Raw genomic sequence first — 19,150 nt, 5'->3', positions numbered from 1 at the left:
GAACTCCTTGTGCAGCCCAGGATCATTATGGTGTTATCAAAGAGAGACTCTGTAGGAGAGGAGCCATAATGTGCTGAGTTCCACTATAGTCATAGGAACAAGGCAGCCAAAAATATCACCAAGCACAGCGCTGGATTTAAAAAGGAGCCCTACGAAAAATGAGGCGACTCGTTCAAAGGAAATTAGTACGAGCCACAACGGGGTGAAATGTTTGCAAGCAGCAGAGATATTGTTTAAAGACACCATATTAGAGGCTCAGAGAAAATACTCAGAGTGTATCAAAAAAGACTTTTAAAAAGACCAGAAGAAAGCTACTGTAATTAAAGATCAGAGCGAAGGAGGCTGTTACAAGTAAGAAGACTTCGTGTTCAAACACTGAAAAAATAGAGAGCAGGCATTCTATTAAAAGGTAGACTAAGAGATTTGAAGAACTACTTTCTAAGAGAAGGACTGAATTATCAATCCTTTTGCAAACACGAGTGGATTAGGAAGCCTGCCAGGCAGTGTGGAGGGCCAAGAAAGGAGCAGGGTGTAAAATGAATAACTTCTGATCCGCAGGCCATGGTGGATGGATCAAAGAACACCAAAAGAACTTGAATTCGAAGTGTCTGGGTAGAGAAAGTTGCTTGGAATTACAACAGAGAAGCTGTGGCTGCCCTGGATCCCTGGAAGTGTCAGGCTGGATGGGGCTTGGAGCAACCTGGGATGGTGGAAAGTGTCCCTGGCCATGGCGGGGGGTGGAACTGGATAAGGTTTAAGGTTCCTTCCAACCCAAACCATACCATGATTCCATGATTCTACTATTTGAGTGGAGACATCAAAATATTCCTCCCAGCCAGGATTGCTTTGCATGTCTCTAGATCTTGGTGCCTCTGCACCCTGAAAAACCTGTGCTGCTTGAGTCTCCTTTCTCCCCCCTCAAAAAGGATGCTGGGAAGCTGGAAAAGTATGAATGACAGGAATAAGGATGATGGGAGTGGTGGAACACCACTAACATGAGAAGAGGGGAATTTGACTAAACTGCACACTTGAGCTGAAGAAAGAGGGAGGGAGTTCCTTTGCTATAAGGAGATGAGCAGGCAACATTTATAATTTCATAGCCCAAGATCCAGAGATCATCCCAGCAAATGCCTGAGATGGAGGTTCACCAGCAGCCAGGAGCTGGGGAAGAGTCAGCCTCAATCTCCCATTTTTCTACATGTTTGTGAGTGATTTCATCAGAAAGAGAAAACTCCTCAGTGGAGTCTGTGCTCTCTTCCCAAGTTCCAGTGAGCCTGCAGTAAAGCAGCAGAAGACCCACGCACAAAAATACATCTGCAAGGCTTGACCCAGCCTTCGTAAAAACTGGAATAAAGGGCAAACAGTGAAATGAGTCCTTCCTCCAACCTCAAAGGCTGCTAACACATTTCTGTAGGTCAGGTCAAGATCAGTAAAAGTTTCCAAGATGGAAGCTCACAGGGGATAAAGGGAAAAGCTGCTGCCAGGGCTCCTGTGCTTTGTAGCTCTGAAACCTTCTCCTTTCCCCATCTGCTTTTTTAACTGCCAGAGCACTCTGTGTTTTCATCCCGAGGGTTGGGAAGGGCAGAGGGAGGAGGAGGAGGAGGAGGAGAAGGAGGAGAAATGGTGGGTTTGCAGCAGTGGTTATTCTCTCTAGTGACAAGCTGTATTTGTCTTTGGGGAAAGGTGACTATTGCCTGTCTTTGTGACATCAAGATTGATCCCAGAATGTTTAAAATAATAGGAAAAATGCATTTCCCATTGACTTCTTTGGGAGCAGCTTGCACAGTTCTGCAAGCAGATGGCATGATGTATATTAAATTATCACTTATGTCGGGGGGCTTATTTTAAGGATGGAAGTGTCGTCTCTTGGTATTTGTGCCAGAACTGCTCATCCCCAAATCAGGATTTTTGTATACTTCCAGCCATCCAGGAAAATATTTGAAGGAACATGCCCTTCCCAAAGTGAGGTAAAAACAGCATCATCTTGTTCCTCTTTTGCATCGTCCAATGAAAAGCAAATAAATTTTAGAAATCTTTATGACAGAAAGGTCCAAACTGGTGTAAGCTGAACTAAAGACAAATGTCCCCCAGAATTCATTGTAAATCTCCTCCACTTGGGTGAAGGTTCACAGTGACAAACAGTGACAACGAGAATAAGGAGTACAAACAGGGCTGGTAAAGCCCAAGAAGTCTAAAGCAAGTGCTGAGTCATCAACAATATTTATAACCTCCAACACTCAGAATAGAAGGTACCAAGGGACTGCAATTACTGAGATATGACAAATGTTGAATTGTTATTCACAGCAGCTGCAGGACACTTGGTTGTCCAAGCACATTGCTGCTGAAAGTCACAACCTTTGCCTAATCCGTGGACACGGCTTGCAAGTTATGCTCTGCCCACTTTGTCTGTGAAAATATTGCTGTTGACTGCCCCTAAAAGTCATGCCCAGTTTTGCAGCTCTCCATATCCCACTGTCCCATCTAATCTGTTTTGATAACAGTCCAATCCTCTGTGTCACTTACTAACCCTCTCAGGCTCATTATGGCACCCAACACCCCACAATTGTCGTGACACTCTTCTGTGGATGGTCTGTACTCTAATACTCTTCATGTTCCAGTTTCCAAACCAGCCTCACAATTCTACCCCATCACAATGAAAAACAAATTCAACAAACAACATCGGCACTGGGCTTGTTATGGCCTTCACAGAATCATAGAATAGTTTGGGTTGGAAGGAGCTTTTTAAAGGTCATCCAGTCCAATCCCCTGCCACGGGCAGGGACACCTTCCACTAGACCAGGTTGCTCACAGCCCCACTTTGGGATGTTCTATCTCATTTGGAATGTAACTTCCTGAGGGTCAGAGTAGGTGACAAAGTCCCACTGATTTCCCTGGGACTAAAATATCTACGTACCAACAAAACTTCAATACCTAAGGATCTTTTATGCTTGGAAATGTCCAAGGCCAGGCTGGGCAGGGCTTGGAGCAACCTGGGATAGTGGAAGGGGGTAGACTTCCCCCTTCCCCCCACATGACAGGGGGTAGAACTGGATGATCTTTAAGGTCCCTTCCCAACAAAACCATTCTGTGACTCAATGATCTGGACCCATGTCTTCATGTAAGCACTGCACAGCACCAAGCAGAGTAGCAATTCCAATAAAGAATGGAATCAAAAGTCACAACAACCCATGGATGATTAAAGATAATCTAATGAGCATCAGATATATTTTACATATATATGTTAATTTATTTTCTTCCAAATAGAATATTACCTGGCATTTAATTTCCCTCAAGGATCCAGATGCTGTCAGGGAATGTCCTGATATTTTTGTTTAAAGCCAGGAGTCATTTCAGGTGTCTGTTAATCCACTTTATTATGATTTTTTCAATGAAACCACCTCAAATACACAAGCTTTCCGTTTCCATCAGCACCTGAGTGCATTTTGCCAAGCAGTGACAGGCTGCGCTGCAGATCTATTCCCAGAAGAGCCTCCTGTGTTGCAATTCCATAATCACTGTTATTGCTGGATGCCACAACAAAAACAAGGTATTTGTGGTCGAAACCATAAACATTTCTCATGCCTTTAATGAAATACTAATTTTGCTTTATTTTTACATGTTCCCTTAGGCAGGGAGATGAGGAGACAGCTCACATTCCATAAAGATCACCTTCCTGGAGACCAGGAAATGCCTCGTTTGCAGGATGTGCTGCTGCAGTGGAGGAAGGAGCCCACGAGAGGGCTCAGGGAAGCAGCCCTGGACCAGCATCCCTGGGAAGCTGCTGGGCAGGGAAAAGCAGGGCCTTGAGGGAAAGCTCATCTCTTCAATCATATTCACCTTAAAACATCTCATCCAGGGCAAGCCAATAAACAAGCAGTCCAAACAACATCAGCTTTTATTACCACGGGTAGTATCACGCATGTATTTTTAATCTTTTGCCTGTGTATTTCTTACAAACTTTATTAATCCCGGGGAATTCTGCTGCAGGGAATATACGATGGCACTTAGAGCTGATGAAGCTCCCTCTCGGTTTTATGGTGTCGGCACAGCAGGCTCCGCTCAGCACCACATGAGCACATTTATAAAAAGCTTATTACAGCACATAGCACAGGAGTTGCTTGGTTTGTTTTTTTTTTTTTCTTTTTCTTTTTCTTTTTTAAACTGGGAAACCAGCACCATTAAATCAGATTATTTTCTTTAGCAGGGCAGCGTAAACATCTCTGTCATTTGTTTTTATAAAATCATCAGTACCACTGAACACAAATCAGCACCCACTGATGAGGCTGAGGCAATGCACTTAGAACCACCACCAGAACTTGGTTGTGATCCTTAATTTTCCACCAAAAAATAGAACTGATTACATTTTTTTTATATCATTCTTTACTATGGGAGATACAAAGGAAACCCAGTTATTCACCATCCCCTTGTATTTTCCAGCTCAATCCCACCAGTACCTCCACCAGAGCAGTTGCCTTGGTGAATTGTTACCCCAAAGTTAACAGTTTATCTGTTTTCATGCTTATCTCTTCACTAATGATAATTTAATATCATGCTTATTTCTTCAGTAATGGTAATTTAAGTAAATAAAAGTCATTAACATACTTCAGCCACTTGCTCGTGAATGGACTTCGGACTTTCAGTGATTAAAACCAAATATTTGAGCAAATAGGAATTTGGGGCTCAGAAAGAAAAAAGGTTTTTAGTAAGGGAGGGATGAAATCTTGAGGACTATGAGATCAATATGGAAAATCAGGAGTAGGGAATGTAAAATGCTGCTTAGGATGGAGAATGTGAAGGATTTTGTGCTGAAGAGTAAATTTATTTTGGAGTTGTTAGTCAATGTGTAATATAAGCAATATTCTTATGGGGTTAAAATTTGCTTTGAAATTCTCCAATTTTTCCTATTTAAATAAAAGAAAAATGTTCATAAAGTCAGTCCTGCAAAAAACAGAGCTTGTGGTGATAAAAACATAGAAACCCCAAAGTGAACTGAATAAAAAATATTTATTGAGAAATCTCTTACCAAAATTACAGTTTAACAAAAAAAGCACCATGTCATGATGACACAAGCGAGTGAAATCTGTATTAAAATGTCAGATTTTAGGCAACGACACTGCCAGTGACCATCTAACCTGATGTGCACAGCACTGGCCACTCGATGTGCCCAGGAATTTGTCCTCTTCTGAAAATGACTTACTGAGTATTCTGTACCACAGTGGGAATCATGATTTAAAAGCTGCAGGGCCGAGCCTCAGCTGCTTGGAATTCAATCCTAGGAAATCCATGGAGCTGTGAGAAGCCATGCTGTTGAAGGAGATCTCTGCTAAAGTTGAGGTACCCAGCTGCAAAGTGTGAATTCTGACCTCAGGCAGATGGGCCGCCCGAATGCAGGTGCCTGTCACAGAGTCATGGAATGGCTTGGGTTGGAAAGGGCCCTGAAGCTCATCCCATGCCACCCCTGCCATGGGCAGGGACACCTTCCACCAGACCAGTTTGCTCCAAAGCACATCCAACCTGGCCTTGGATGCTTCCAGAGGCGGGGCAGCCACAACCTGGGATTGTGTGGTGATAAAAGTGTCCCTTGAACTGCAGTGAAGGGAAGAGAGAGACAAAGGTTCTCCCTGCGGAGAGCTTGTGCTCTATTAGCATGTTCTCCCTCATTGCTACAGTGCCATGGAAAAATAAAGAACCTGTGTGAAGAGACTGTTTGTATCCTGTGTTTTCATCTTCTGCCTGGCACATATGGTAAACTGTGTTCCATGAAATTGCCCATTGTTTTTGACATCCCTCTGTAAATCCCAAACCACTGCATTATCCTGAGGTACAGTGCTGATGGCTCTTCTACGTCACTTCCATTTTTAGGATAATTTATGTAGCTTAATCTCTATCTCAATGCTCATCTAGATCCCAAATGGAAGGCAGATGAATGACTGATTAATCTTCCCTCCTCTCTCTAGAAACCATCTCACGTCGATCCTTTACTGTGTTATCATCTTTGCTGTCCTTCTGGGGTAACAGATACAGCTGCTGATACAGGAATTCATCTTTCCAAAAAGAACTGTGGCACTTAAAGTCTCTGGGGCCCTTGACTGAAAACCCTTGAGAACTATCTTGTGGCTTTTTTGCTAAAACTGGGAAAATGACTTGTGTGTCCTGGTGAAAATTTGGGCTTTTTCAAAGGTCTAGTTATGTGACCAGTCACAAAATGTGATTGCAATAAGACAGCCATCATGGGGTTGCTGTGTTTATAGTGATATAATATCAGCATCAATCCTCAGCTCCATTACGAACTGAGGTATAGGCTGGAGATGTGCCAGGGGTGTTTTAGGTTGGATATCAGGGAAAGGTTCCTGCCCTAGAGGGTGTCAGGTGCTGAAGAGGCTCCCTAGGGAATGGAGACATTCCCAAGGCTGCCAGAGCTCCAGCAGCATTTGGGCAATGCCCTCAGGGGTGCACAGGGTGGGATTGTTGGGGTGTCTGTGCAGGGCCAGGGGTTGGATCAATATTCCTGGTGGGTCCCATAAATCTCAGGTTATTCTGTAATTCCAGCTCTGTGATTCACCCGTTCTCTCCCCACCAAGAGCTGGCAGAGCTGTTGTGGCTGGGGCAGGGCAAGGGGACCCCCAGCACTCCTGGCTGTGTGACAGAACAATGGGAACCCCAACACTGCAGTCCTGGAGACGTTCCAAGAGCAGAGTCCAGAGCTGTGTCCAGTCCACAGAGCAGACTGGCCAGAGACCCTGAGTGACCATGGTCCTGTCAGCTCTGTGGCACGGCTGTGGCAGCTGCAGCTCCCCCATGGCCCAGCTCCTGCAGCCCTTGCTCTCCCCCAAGGCCTCCTGCAGCACAGGGAGGGCCTGATCGTGAATGCAGCAGCCCAGGGATGCAGTGTGGGGACATTGCCAGCCCTTCCTGCCCTGACCCTCTCCCTCCTCCTCCTCCTCCTCAGTGCCCTCAGTGTCTGACCCCCAGTTTGGGCTGAGACCTTGCACAGGATCAGAAAGCCCCCCCAGCAGCCCTGTGCCCCTGCCAGCTGTGACCCGTGGGCTCAGCAGGGCATGGCCAGCACCCCTGGCCTTGTCTGGGCCACATCTGCCCAGGGCAGACCTTTGAGAGCTCCTCTGCCAGGCCTTGGGTGCCCTGGGTGACCCCAGAAGTGTCCCCATGCCCATGGACTCTGCAGGCACCAGTGACACCAGCTCCAGTGCAAAACTCCCCCAGCTCTGGCTACCTGGGAAGGTGCCCCTCACTGAACAGAGCTCCAAGGTCATCCTGAGCACAGAGCATGGCAGGGCCACTGGCAGGAAACATCAGGAGCCACAGCAGGATGCAGGGACAGACATGCCACCACCCCAGGGCAGCGTGTCCACACATGGCACCAGGCTGGAGAGGTGAGGGAAGAAGAAGAAGAAGAACCATCTGCCCAGAGCTGACAGTGAGCTCAAGGCTCCCACGGGCAGAGCTGGAGCAGAAATGTGGGATTAGGCCTTTTGAGGGCTCCCATTGCTTGGGGATCAAGCCAGGGTGTTTTTGATGTTGGAGCTGGAGCTGGAGTTGGAGCTGGAGTTGGAGCTGGAGATGAGATGGAGATAGAGATGGAGATGAGATGGAGATAGAGATGGAGATGGAGATTCAGATGGAGATTCAGATGTAGATGTAGATGTAGATGTAGATTCAGATGTAGAAGATGTTGTTCACTGTTCTGCTTTTCCACTAAAACAATTCCATCCATAACCTGTCTGTGTCTGCATGCAGTGGGGAGTGCAGAGGCCCCCAGGAAATGGCAGCCAAGAGTTGCAAAAGCATCGCTGAGCCCCACAGCAGAGCCACCAAACCCCAAAAGGCACCAAGCAGTCCCCAGATCTGAGTGACTGCCAGCCGTGTAGGCAGTCCTGGAGAGGGACTCCCCTGAGGCCATTCCCCAGCAGAAGCAGCCAGGGAGCAAGGACAGGCAGGGCTGTGCCAGACTCACGGACATGTCCCTGTACCCAAAGCAGCCCTGGGCACGCCCTGGGTACAATCCTCCCCCCTTGGGGCTTTAGGTTCTTCCCCCAGAGGGTGGTCAGGCACTGGAACAGCTCCCCGGGGAATGGTCATGGCCCCAAGGCCTCCAGAGCTCCAGGAGCATTTGGACAACGCTCTCTGGGATGCACAGGGTGGGGTTGCTGGGGGGTCTGTGCAGGGCCAGGAGCTGCATTGATGATTGTTGTTGAATCCCTTCCAACTCAGGATATTCTGTGATTCTGTGATTCACTATTTGACAGTTCTATCAGCTATGGAGAAGAGCTGGGAAAATGATTTCTGTCAGCGGCTCAGGAGAAGCTGCAGGAGCAATAGCAACAAAGGCAACGGATTGGAACAAGCCTAGATTAGTGATTTAAATGATGACAAGGTCTAGGCACAGAACTCAACTTTCTACATATCTGCCATAATCACCTTTATATTTCTATACTTTGGTAATCAATTCCTTTGGGAGCCCTCGGGAAGTGACAGCAATGTATCTGTGAGGCTGGAAGGTCTAATACTGCTCTTGGACAGATCAAGGCACATCCAACCAGGAATCAAGAAACCAGATTATACTGGCAGTTGCTTGGTCTGAGCAGCACCAGAATGGTGAATTCCTTACTCACATCTTCATCAAAGCAGGAAAAAAAATCAGGAAATACGTCACTTGAAAACCTGAACAGCGTCCAGAGATGTGCAATGACTTAAGAGAATTAGAAAACATCCTTGACAGTGATGAACTCCCAGAGTCCTGTTTATCTTTCCTTGAGGGATGACCGCAGCCTGCAGCACTAAGTCTGGATAACAAAACCTGGATAAAAGCAATCTCTTCATTCCAGGGAAGATAAGCTAAGCTGTGACGGGTGGGAGCCAAAGCCAACCTAAAAATAAGCTGCATATTTTTAACAGTAATCAAGCACTGAATAATCCACTAAAGCCTGTGGAGGATCTTCTTTCACTGCATGTTTTCAGACAAAAAAGAGATTGCTTTTCCAGGAGATGCACACTGCAGCACAAACCTGCCTTCCCACTCCCTGTTTTTCCACGGAGATGGCCACATAGGGCTTTATCAGTTTCAAGATACAGCAGATTTTGTTAGACGGGAAAAAAGCATCTATACCAAACCACAAAGACTAGGAAATTTAACTCTGATGGATTATATATAGGAAATGTCAGGTCCTGGAAAAAAATTGTTTGTATTTTGAGCAAGTTCCTAGGACTGGATGAGTAGGAATTTGTGCAAAGCCCTGGCTGAAAGGAGAGAGGTAAGCCCACATCCCTTTTCTTCCTCCCCTCTCTTTCTCTCCTCTCTTTTTCCATCTTCACAGAAAATTTTTAGCATCTGCCATAAAATTGCTGTGCTGGGAATACTGTGATAATTACACAGGAATACAAGCACTGTATAGGTGCTATAATCCAGGCTTTTTTCCTGATATATTTCTTAATTCACTGTGTTAGTACATGGAAAGTCTATGTTTTAGTGTGAAGCATAATACACCATAAATAAAAAAAAATCACATTCTACTGCTTGCTTGGAGAGGTAAAAAAATAAGTAAACTTTAAATAAAGTTAGAGTGTCATTTTCAGAGTCTCTCACCCAGACCTCACCCTCTGCAACAAGAGGAGGGGATAGCCCACACTTTCCTGAAATATAAGCGGGATTTATCTAATTTAAACAGTCTTCTGTTTCCATGGAGCCAACAAGCACTAAACCCTTGTGAAAATCAGTTTTTATTTGTTAAGTGGCACGGTGGCTTATTACCATTTAATACTTGGGATTCAGTGACAAGTCAGGGACAGGGCGCGTGAAGTGCCACGCAAACAGGGAACGCCAGGCTGATTCCTGCCCCCAAGAGCTGTAATTTTCCAGCATCAGCAGTCCTGCTGTCACTGCTCTGGATCCCAATCCTCTGCTGCTTTCAGCAGAGGAACAAAGCAGCTCGACTGGGTGATGGGTGACGAAGCAATTTTTCCTGGAGGAATTAAAGCAGTGGAAAGGGCGCCCATGATTTAAGGAATACACAGAATATCGACCTGAGGACAGCACGTTCAGCCAGGATCACTGGAGTGGAGGCAAGGCTGGCTTTTCAGCAGCTGGTATTTTGGAGCACATCAGGGCTCTGGAACACCACAGCCACTTCACCTGTGAGGCTGAGCAGCCTGTTTTTCTGCCCCTCGCCTCTGACTGCCCTCAGTTCACGCAGGAAAGATGGCAATAAAAACAAAACTGGTCACTAAGAGGCAAAAAAAAATCAAGCTCGCAGGTGGAGACATTAATTCTGAGGGGAAAATTCCATTGCCATCCATTGTGACACTGTGCAGTGCATTTTTTAGGAACACGTTGGCAGAGGGGTGTGGTGAAAATGAAGAGATGGGCAGTGTAAAACCCGTGGATGTCGTCATCTTTAGTGGTTCCTTACAAAGAAAGAGCTGGGAGTTGACACCAGGACCATAATGAGAGAGTAACTAATTAGGCAAACACGTTTTAAATGAAATTCACACTTTGTTATTGAGCATTTCTGGTTCTTGCTGACTTGTACTTTCAAAATATCACAGTTATTTATCACAAATATGTCTATACTCGCTCATTATTCAATGGATTTTCTCCAGGTTATTACACAAGATATTTTTTCAGGTCACCTGAGATCCTCTCCAGTCCTGACCTCAGTAATTCTACTTACCATTTAATCAGAAATTTTCTTCATGTAAAAAAACTTGAAAAATTGACTGCAATCCTGGGACTACCTGTGCTCAAAGAGGATTTAGTTCACCTTTCAAACACAAAACAGGGAATCTAAAAGCTGAGGTGGGACAGTTTTGTTTCTCCTGTTTCTATCTGAATTTTTAATTTTGAAGAAAACCTGACTCCTAAAACATGATTTATGATTTTCCCACTCCTCTAGATTGTTTCAAGAGCACCTGGGAGTTCTCAATATTGCTGTAAATATCCAACACCTTTATATATACAAATTAAATTCCAGGCCTCAGCATTATCCATGCAAAACCCAGCTTGATTATTAATTGAATGGAACTGCATCAGTCATAGACAATTTTTTGAGAGAATTATCTGACCTTCCTCTCAGACTAGGCATTAGTCTGTTTTTTTACTATCTTCTCTCTATTCGGCCAACAACTCAATTTTTTCAAAACTCCCCCAGATGAATTTTGTAATCAATTAATACCCTGTTTCTTGTATAGTCTGGTGGAGGTGTCCCTGCCCATAGCAAGGGGGTGGAATGAGATAAGCTTTAAGGTCCCTTTCAACCCAAATCATTCTATGATTGTAGGAATTTACACTGTATTACCCCCAAAACCACAGAGGGTATTTTTCCCAAGCACTCACACTCTGATCACATTTTATGTGTTTTTATTGCAAACAGAGGTATAAAAAATTCTCCCTGGAGATTTATTTTATTTTGAACATATTCACTGAAAAAAATACTCTGTAAAACGTGGATGATATAGTTCATTGGCTGAACACAACAGAGGAGATTGCTGTCAAAATTAACAGCCAGAAAAGCCATGGAAAAAAACTTAAATATATTTATGTTGTTGGGGGTTAGAACAAAATAAGCTTAAATGCCTCTTCCAACCCAAACCACTCTGTGGTAATTGTACAAATAAAACACATTACCGCATGAAAGGAACGTGTAGTGTGTTTTCTTAAATGAGTCTGCAAAACCTCCCGAAAAGTGAAAACTGGGATTGTGGACAGTCCAGAGGGTGGATGTGACACGGACAAGGAATGAGGTAGAGGCAACGTGGACTCCATGAGGGTCCCAAAACTTTGGGAACAATGCCGTGGGCAGACTTCAGAACAAGCAGCGTTCCACAGAGGTGCTTCCCAGTGTGAAAAATGCCAATCTCTTGTTTTTAAAATTTTAAAAGTTTAATAGTAATAAAATGGTTACAAAAATAGTAATAGAATTAGAGTAATAATAATTTGGACAATTTGAATTAGGACAATATGAGACAATAGAAACAAAGAGTTATGGACGTGCGGATACCTTTTTCTGGGCAGCATAAGCCCAAAAAAGGACACATATTAACAAAGGATTAACCTTTAAAAGCAATAACCTATTGCATATTCATACATCTCATACATGATGCATAAATTCCATTCAAACACAGGATTCTGTCTGGTCATCGTCAACTTCTTCCTCATAATCCTGATGGCGTCATCCTGACCAAGCGAGGCGGGAAGAAGTTCATTTCTCCTGATAATGGAGCAATAAATTCTCTTTCTCTGAAAGATTGAGGTGTCCTGTGGCTGCTATCTCAGTGCGAGTCGTTTCTTTAGAAAAAAAGTATCCTACATAGCATAGTTTCTATTTTAACATTTTGTTATAACCTAAACTATATTTAACACACTACTTAAAGAGAATTAATACAGCATTATTTTCTAACACAACACATGTAATATTCATTTGAATATTTGCGAAAATCCAATCATAAAATACGCATTTTTCACACCAGGAAAGGACATTTCGGGTTAAAGAGTCACTGAGGGCACCTGAGGCGCTCCCCTGAGGGCGGCGAGGTGAATTGGGCTGCCTTGCTGGGCCGCTCGGTAGGGGGCGCACTCCCCGCCCCTCCCTCCCCGGGGCTCCCTCATCCCCCCCAGCGGGCGATGTTGCCGCGCCACCGCCTCCACCTCCTGCTCTTCCTCCGCACCCTCCACGGCTCTGCCTTCAGCATGGGTGACTGGGCCTCCCGCCTGCCGCAGGCGAGCGAAGCGCTGCCCGGCAGGACCCAGCGCATGGCGGTGCCAGGTAAGTGCGAACTGCGTTTCCCTTCCTCTCCTTCGCCGTCCCCCGCCGCCGCCTCAGCTGCGCGCCCCTTCCCCGCTCTCGGCGTGCGCATGCGCGGTGCCCCGGCGGCGGGGCGGGGCCGACGCGGCGCGTGCGCGGTGAGGGGCGGGACGGGGGCCTGGGGAGGAACATGGCGGCGGCGGCGGCGGGGGGCGCGTCCCGTGAGGGGGACGGGGATGGGGGGGGTAAATGTGCCTTGGGAAGGTGTTCGTGTCGAGGTTCGCTCTCGTAGTGACGGTTCTTGTGTGCCGTAAGAATAGGGACGGACGGGTTGTTGGAACAGCCAGCGAGCGCGGCTCTTGTTGGCCTAGAGAAGTTGTGGCTGCCCCGTCACTGGAAGTGTCCAAGGCCAGGCTGGACGGGGCTTGGAGCAACCCGGGATAGTGGAAGGGGTCCCTGCCCATGTCAGGGGGATAGGAGTGGATGAGGTTGAAGATTCCTTTCCAGCCAAACCATCCTGTAATTATTTTCCATAATTTCTCCTGGCTATACATGAATTTTCTCTTTTATTTCTTACTGAAGCCAGCAACAGGGTTGTAAGCAGATTTTCTTAGCCCTTACTGTTTTTGTTAAACAGTAATACTTAAAAATAAAATCACGACATGCTGTGTATCTTCCGTGGGTGTTTCAGGAAGAAATCTTTCTCTGTGAGTGTGGTGAGGCCCTGGCACAGGTTTTTCCAGAGAAGCTGTGGCTGCCCCTGGATCCTTGGAAGTGACCAAGGCCAGGCTGGACAGGGCTTGGAGCAACCTGGGATAGTGCAAAGTGTCCCTGTTCATAGCAGGGGATGAAATTAGATGAGCTTTAACCCAAAAGAGATGTGATTTAACCCCTTCCAACCCAAATAAATTTGTGATTCTGTTTGCAAAGGGCTTCTAAGATCTTAATAATTCTTCCAATTATTTTTTTCTCCTTTGAATGAATGTGTGCTGTCAGGTAAGCAAACTAGCAACCCAGAATTAATGAATTTACTTTCTGACAGTCCTCCTAGGAATTGAAGGTGTTCCAAGATGATTGTCAGTGCTGTACAGGAGGAATTCTAGAGGCACTGAGGTGCTCTAACTGTTGGATAGTTCACATTTGAGGTGTTTATTGAACAAGGTGTTATTTATATGTATCTCTGCTGCAGGCTCCTATGGGCCCTAACAAAGTATGAGAACTTAGGGCTTAAAATAAATAATACTGAAACACCTTAAGTGCATAAGTGCTGGTGGAAGAATGATAAATGGATGATGGCATAAGCCCAGTGGTCAAGAGGATAATAAAATCTTGCATGTTGTAGATACTTAGTAAGAAGCTGAAGGTAGTGGTGAAATGAAAGCAGGAGGAATGTTATTTCTGCTGTAGAGAAAGTGGACTCAAAGGAGGGGTGCAGGGGTGGGGTTTGTGCAAATACAGCAGTGAACTGCAGAGATGATGCCAGGAGTGCCAGAGATGGCGCCAACAGTAGGACATTGCCTGGATTGAAGTGGCAACTTCATGTTGTTTGTTGAGAAAACAGAAGACACACCAAGCTCATTTTATGCTGAGTAACTGCACAGGTAGAACAGTTTTGGGCTGCTGTAGAAAAGGCATCCTGATAAGAGCAAATACAAGTTTTAAAAATGTTTTTCTGTGGCTAAATGTGGTATTATGTATTTAACAACAGCATGGCCCTCCAGAGAACTGTCAGTGTTTTAAGAGGTAAATTGCTCAGAAAAGAATGGCAATTAAAATTTAGGCTGATGATCAACTCAAGGCTGATTGACCTTGCAGATCTTTGCTATGTTAATAATGTTGTTTGTGAGTCAGGAACCAGAACTGGACCTGGTATTCCAGGTGAATTCTTACCAGTACAGCACAGAAGAGAGGGATTTTTCTTTTCTCTGCTGTCCAGAGTCACAGTTTGCTTTCTCTGTGAAAATGTGCACTGTGAGCACATTGAACCTGGCATCCAGCAGAACCACAGCTCCTTCCCAGCAGCTCTGAGATCATCCTGCTCTTGCTGTTGACCTCCCTGAGGTTTCTGTTGGTTCAGACCTGGAATTGTTCCAGATCTCCTCTGCTGTTTGCTGCGTCGGCTCTGGCTGTGTATTTAACGCTGCCCTCAGATCTGCTGAGCGTGTTTCCTGTCACATCACTCACTTTGCTGTTTCAGCTACTGAATGATTCTGGCCCCAGCATCAGCCCCTGGGGTCACCTGCTGCCCACCAGACATGCAGGTATCGATCCCTGCCTTTGGAGCTTGTTGCCCATGCCCATTTTTGACATGCAGGCTGTTCCTCCAGCCAGGACTTTGTCAGCTTCCCCAGCAAATGCTGGGAGAGAGGGTGGCAGAACCCTGCTGAAGTCAACATGTGCTACAGGCACTGCTCTGCAGAGCCATCATTTCAGCCTGAAAGGGCAGCTCAGCTGGACAAGCGTGATTTGCCTTTGGTAAATGTGTTGGTTATTCCTGATTATTTCTTGTTCCCTGATTGGAAATGATTTCTAAGAGGGCGTTTTCCATGATATCTCCTGGGACTGAGCTGGAGCTGAGCATCCTGTACCCCCTCAGTTCTGTTTTCCCCTTTCTTAAAAGCAGTTGTTACTGCAGCCCAGTTCTCATCATCAGAGATCCCCAATCACTGTGGTTTTTCATTATTTCTGATCCATCTGATTTTTCATTATTTCTGATGGCCTCACCAGCAAACTTGGCCTCCCAGCTCTGTAAAAACTCCATGGGGTTCCTTGGATTTAAACGTATTTAGGTTCTTTAAGTAGCCATAACCCATTTTTCCTCTCATTGTTTGGTGTTTTTCTTTCTGATTGTACCAGCCTGGAGAGGTTTTGGAGAAGTTGTTTCTGGAGACTTACGCAAAAGAGGTTTTGTGTACTTCAGTCTTTTCTGTACACACTTCTAGGCTGTCTCCTGTATGCATCAATGCACCTTGATTTTTTCTGAGCTTCTTTTTACTCCTGTAATTTTTGTGGATTCATTTCTTACTGCCATTTGTGTCCCCAGCTAGGCTGAACTCCAGCTTTGGCCTTGCTGATTTCACACCTAAATGCTCAGGTGGTGCTTTTCTTTGCCTCCTTTATTTGCTTTTGATCTCTGTATTTTAATCCATTAAGCAGCTCTGTGTTTCTGATGAAGTTCCCACTTTTTCTACATGATGTTTTGTTTCTTAGCTCTCTTAGAAAGTTTTTTTTCCAAATTCTGACCATCTTGAAGAGCCTTTTTCTCCTTGTGGTAGCCTTCCAGGGTCTTCTACCTCTCAGGGGCTGCAGCTCCAATCTCTGCTCTCTGTGACCAAGGCCCAGGGAACAGCTGGGGCTGTGCCAGGTTTAGGTTGGATACCAGGGCAAGGTTCTTGCCCAAGAGGGTGGTCAGGCACTGGAACAGCTCCCCAGGGAATGGTGACATTCCCAAGGCTGCCAGAGCTCCAGGAGCATTTGGACAATGCTCTCAGGATTGTTGGAGTGTCCTGAGTAGGGTCAGGGGTTGGACTCAGTGATCCTTTCCAGCTCAGGAGATTCTGTTATTCCATGATAATTCCTATATAAGCCAGAGTTCTGCAAGTAGAAGATGCTAACTGTGTGTACCTTTCCAGCCTTCCTTTGGATCCCCGTCTCCACTGTCTTCTGGCTCCTGACAGGACTGTTCCCCTCTGGAGCCCTGTGCTCTCAAGGAGCTGTGTTTCAGTAGAGTGCATCTCCCCATCCAGTCTTTCTGTGCTAGGAAGGATTATTCCATCCTGCATAACCTGTTCTGACCCCTGCTCCAGCTGTGTGTGCTGTGCCAGTCTGATTCTTGTCACATCAGAGGTCTGTGACCACACCTGGACATCCAGGTGAGCCAAGCTCTGCCTTAGGGTGCAGACACTTGAGGAAAAGTTCTGCCAGAGCTTTCTGGACCTGCACTGTCCATCCTCTTCACCTTCAGTGGTGCTAGCAGCCTTTTGCTTTGCTAGGTGAAGAGCTGCAGAACATTGTCTCCTTGTCTCTTGGAGATCCCATTGATTTCCTGCTCCTCATCCTGATGGGATAAATCCTGATGGGATAAAACATCCTTGGAGCTCCTTCTTTGTGCTGCAGCAACTCCATCTGCCACAGCAAAGCTCCCAAAAGTGCTGCTGCCACTGCTGAGACCCCGTGAAGGAGCACCAGGCTCTTCCCAGAGTTCATCTGGAGGGAGGTTGAAGTTCCAGAGATGTTAGTGCACACTGAGGATCCAAGAAAATCATGCAGTTAGACCTGGATAAACTGCTCTGCATTAGCTGAAAGGAGTGCAGACATTAGCAAACATCACTTACTCAGGTTGAGTTTATCAGGTCTTGTACAAATTTCATAATCTGGGAATAAAATTTGTTGTGCAATTTTCTTTCCTTGCAATAGAGCATCTGCATTCATTTTTTAGATTACTTCTTTCATATTCTTGTATAATGGTGCAATGAGATGTTGTGCTTTATAGTAAAAACACACATTATTTACTGCTCCTACCTTTCTAGTATAACTCTACTTTTCAGAGTTAATTTTAGTTTGATTGCTTCTGAAACATGGCTGTGTTTTTTGAGTATGTGAGGATTTATTGCTTACACTATTTAATGAACTATTTTATTTTATGACAGTGGTAGGACCAGTAGTCAAGAAGCCTATGAATGTAGACATTGAGTTTTATATATATATATATATATATATGTATTTATACACACACACACATATAGAGGTTTTTTCTGCTAGATATCCTGAGGTAGCAATGTGTAATAAATTAAAAGAATGTTTTTCCTACTATTCCCAATGAGCAATGTCAGAGAATATCTTACACATCTGTAGTGATTTGACTTTTTTGAGGCAGAGAAAGTCCAGCTCATGGGTAGAGAACCTTAGGATTGTCTAAACCCATTAGGCCTCTTAGCTTTATAGCTAAAGATTAATAGAGCAGTAATTACAAATGTGAAGGAGGTCATGGTGAATTTTAGTCTGACCTTTTGTGTAAAAAAAAAAAAAAAGCACAGCATTGCCATGAATTAATTCTTGCTTGAATCAGATCATGCTCTTCAAAGAAAACATTGATTAAAAATGTCATTTGACAGAGGATCCACATGCTCTCCCTGTTAGTCTTTTTTTACCATTCTTAAGACACTGAACAGAAATTATTGTGGTCAAACCAGTGGCCTGTGGTTTGGTTGATACTTCCATGGTCTGGTACTTCCCCTCACTATTAAACTATGTCCTCAAAATAAGGAATAAAATGAAAAATATTCATGTTTATTTCCTTTACTGATAAAAGAATTTGTAATAATGAGCAAATACAAAATTTTTTTCAGACATGAATTCAGTATCACTGTATTTTCAGTCTAAAATAAAGATTCCTGAGATCATACCCTCAGGACAAAACCTCAAAATAAAGTCCATCTTAAGGTTTAGGAGGATTTGTTTCTTCAAAATTTCCACCACTTTATTTATGTGGTACAGTTCTACATAATGAATTAATTAGTTGTCAATTTTTATTGAGATTCTAGGAAATATGGGCCAAAAAATGCGAGATTTGACTTCCACTGCAGTTCAGTGGAGTGTGTTGAGTAAAATGTCATATGTGGTTTAGCAGTTTGCAAATTGCAATTTACCGTTCTAACTCAGAAGAGTTAATTACTTATTTCTTCATTCTAGGAGACAGTTTTTGCCTCAAACACACTCAAGCCATCAATTTCCATAAATTATTAAATTTCATTACAATTTTGTTGTGTATGCCAAGATTGAAAGCAGAATGCACAGCAGAGAAAACAGCTCACCCCAGTGATTGTTTATTATCTGAAAAGACTTCTCAAATTTGTGGTTACAACTTCTTTACAGGTACATCCAGGATGAATTTCCTTGGAAATCCTGCCTATCATGGCTTTTTTTTAGTTCTCTAATTTTTTTTGTGCGCTTTGTCAGGTAATTATATTCACACACTAAACACCTAATTTTCAAGCCAACTGTACAGCTATAAATATTGTGCTCTTGCTGGAAAAACAGGAATTGCTTTTAACCCCCCCGTTGTATTTTACATTTTGGAAGGTGCTGCAAGGAGAAGCAAAGATTTACATCAATATGAAGAGATTTTTTTTTATTGTTGTTTGCATGTGCTTTTTTGCTCTTGGCAGCTGGGAAACAACAACCCAGAGGAAGTTAACAGGCACAGAGGATGCTAGAGAGATGGAAAGCATACAGGAAATATATTTACAGAGCTGCACATCCAGCTGCCAAATGCTGCTTTTGAGGTGGAATAACCTTGATGGAATCACCCTGCGCTCACTTATCACCTCTCACTACATCCCAAGAGAAAGGGTGACATCATTCATCACTAAACCCCTCAAAAAATACAACAAAAA

At 44.5% G+C, this 19,150-nt stretch overlaps 1 protein-coding gene across 1 annotated transcript in view; it reads left to right on the top strand.

The window, feature by feature from the left end:
* The first annotated feature begins 12,604 nt into the window (after positions 1-12,604).
* Positions 12,605-19,150, top strand: part of MSRA (methionine sulfoxide reductase A) — a 239,638-nt gene continuing 233,092 nt past the window's right edge. Inside the window, exon 1 of the mRNA XM_030946428.1 lies at positions 12,605-12,776. Within this exon, the coding sequence (XP_030802288.1) occupies positions 12,635-12,776 (142 nt within the window). The 5' untranslated portion in view covers positions 12,605-12,634. The remainder of the gene's footprint in view (positions 12,777-19,150) is intronic.

The sequence above is a fragment of the Camarhynchus parvulus genome, chromosome 3 (assembly GCF_901933205.1).
Source record: "Camarhynchus parvulus chromosome 3, STF_HiC, whole genome shotgun sequence".
NCBI lineage: Eukaryota > Metazoa > Chordata > Aves > Passeriformes > Thraupidae > Camarhynchus > Camarhynchus parvulus.
The sequence above is the reverse complement of the archived record's forward strand: the minus strand, read 5'-3'. Positions and strand labels throughout refer to the sequence as shown.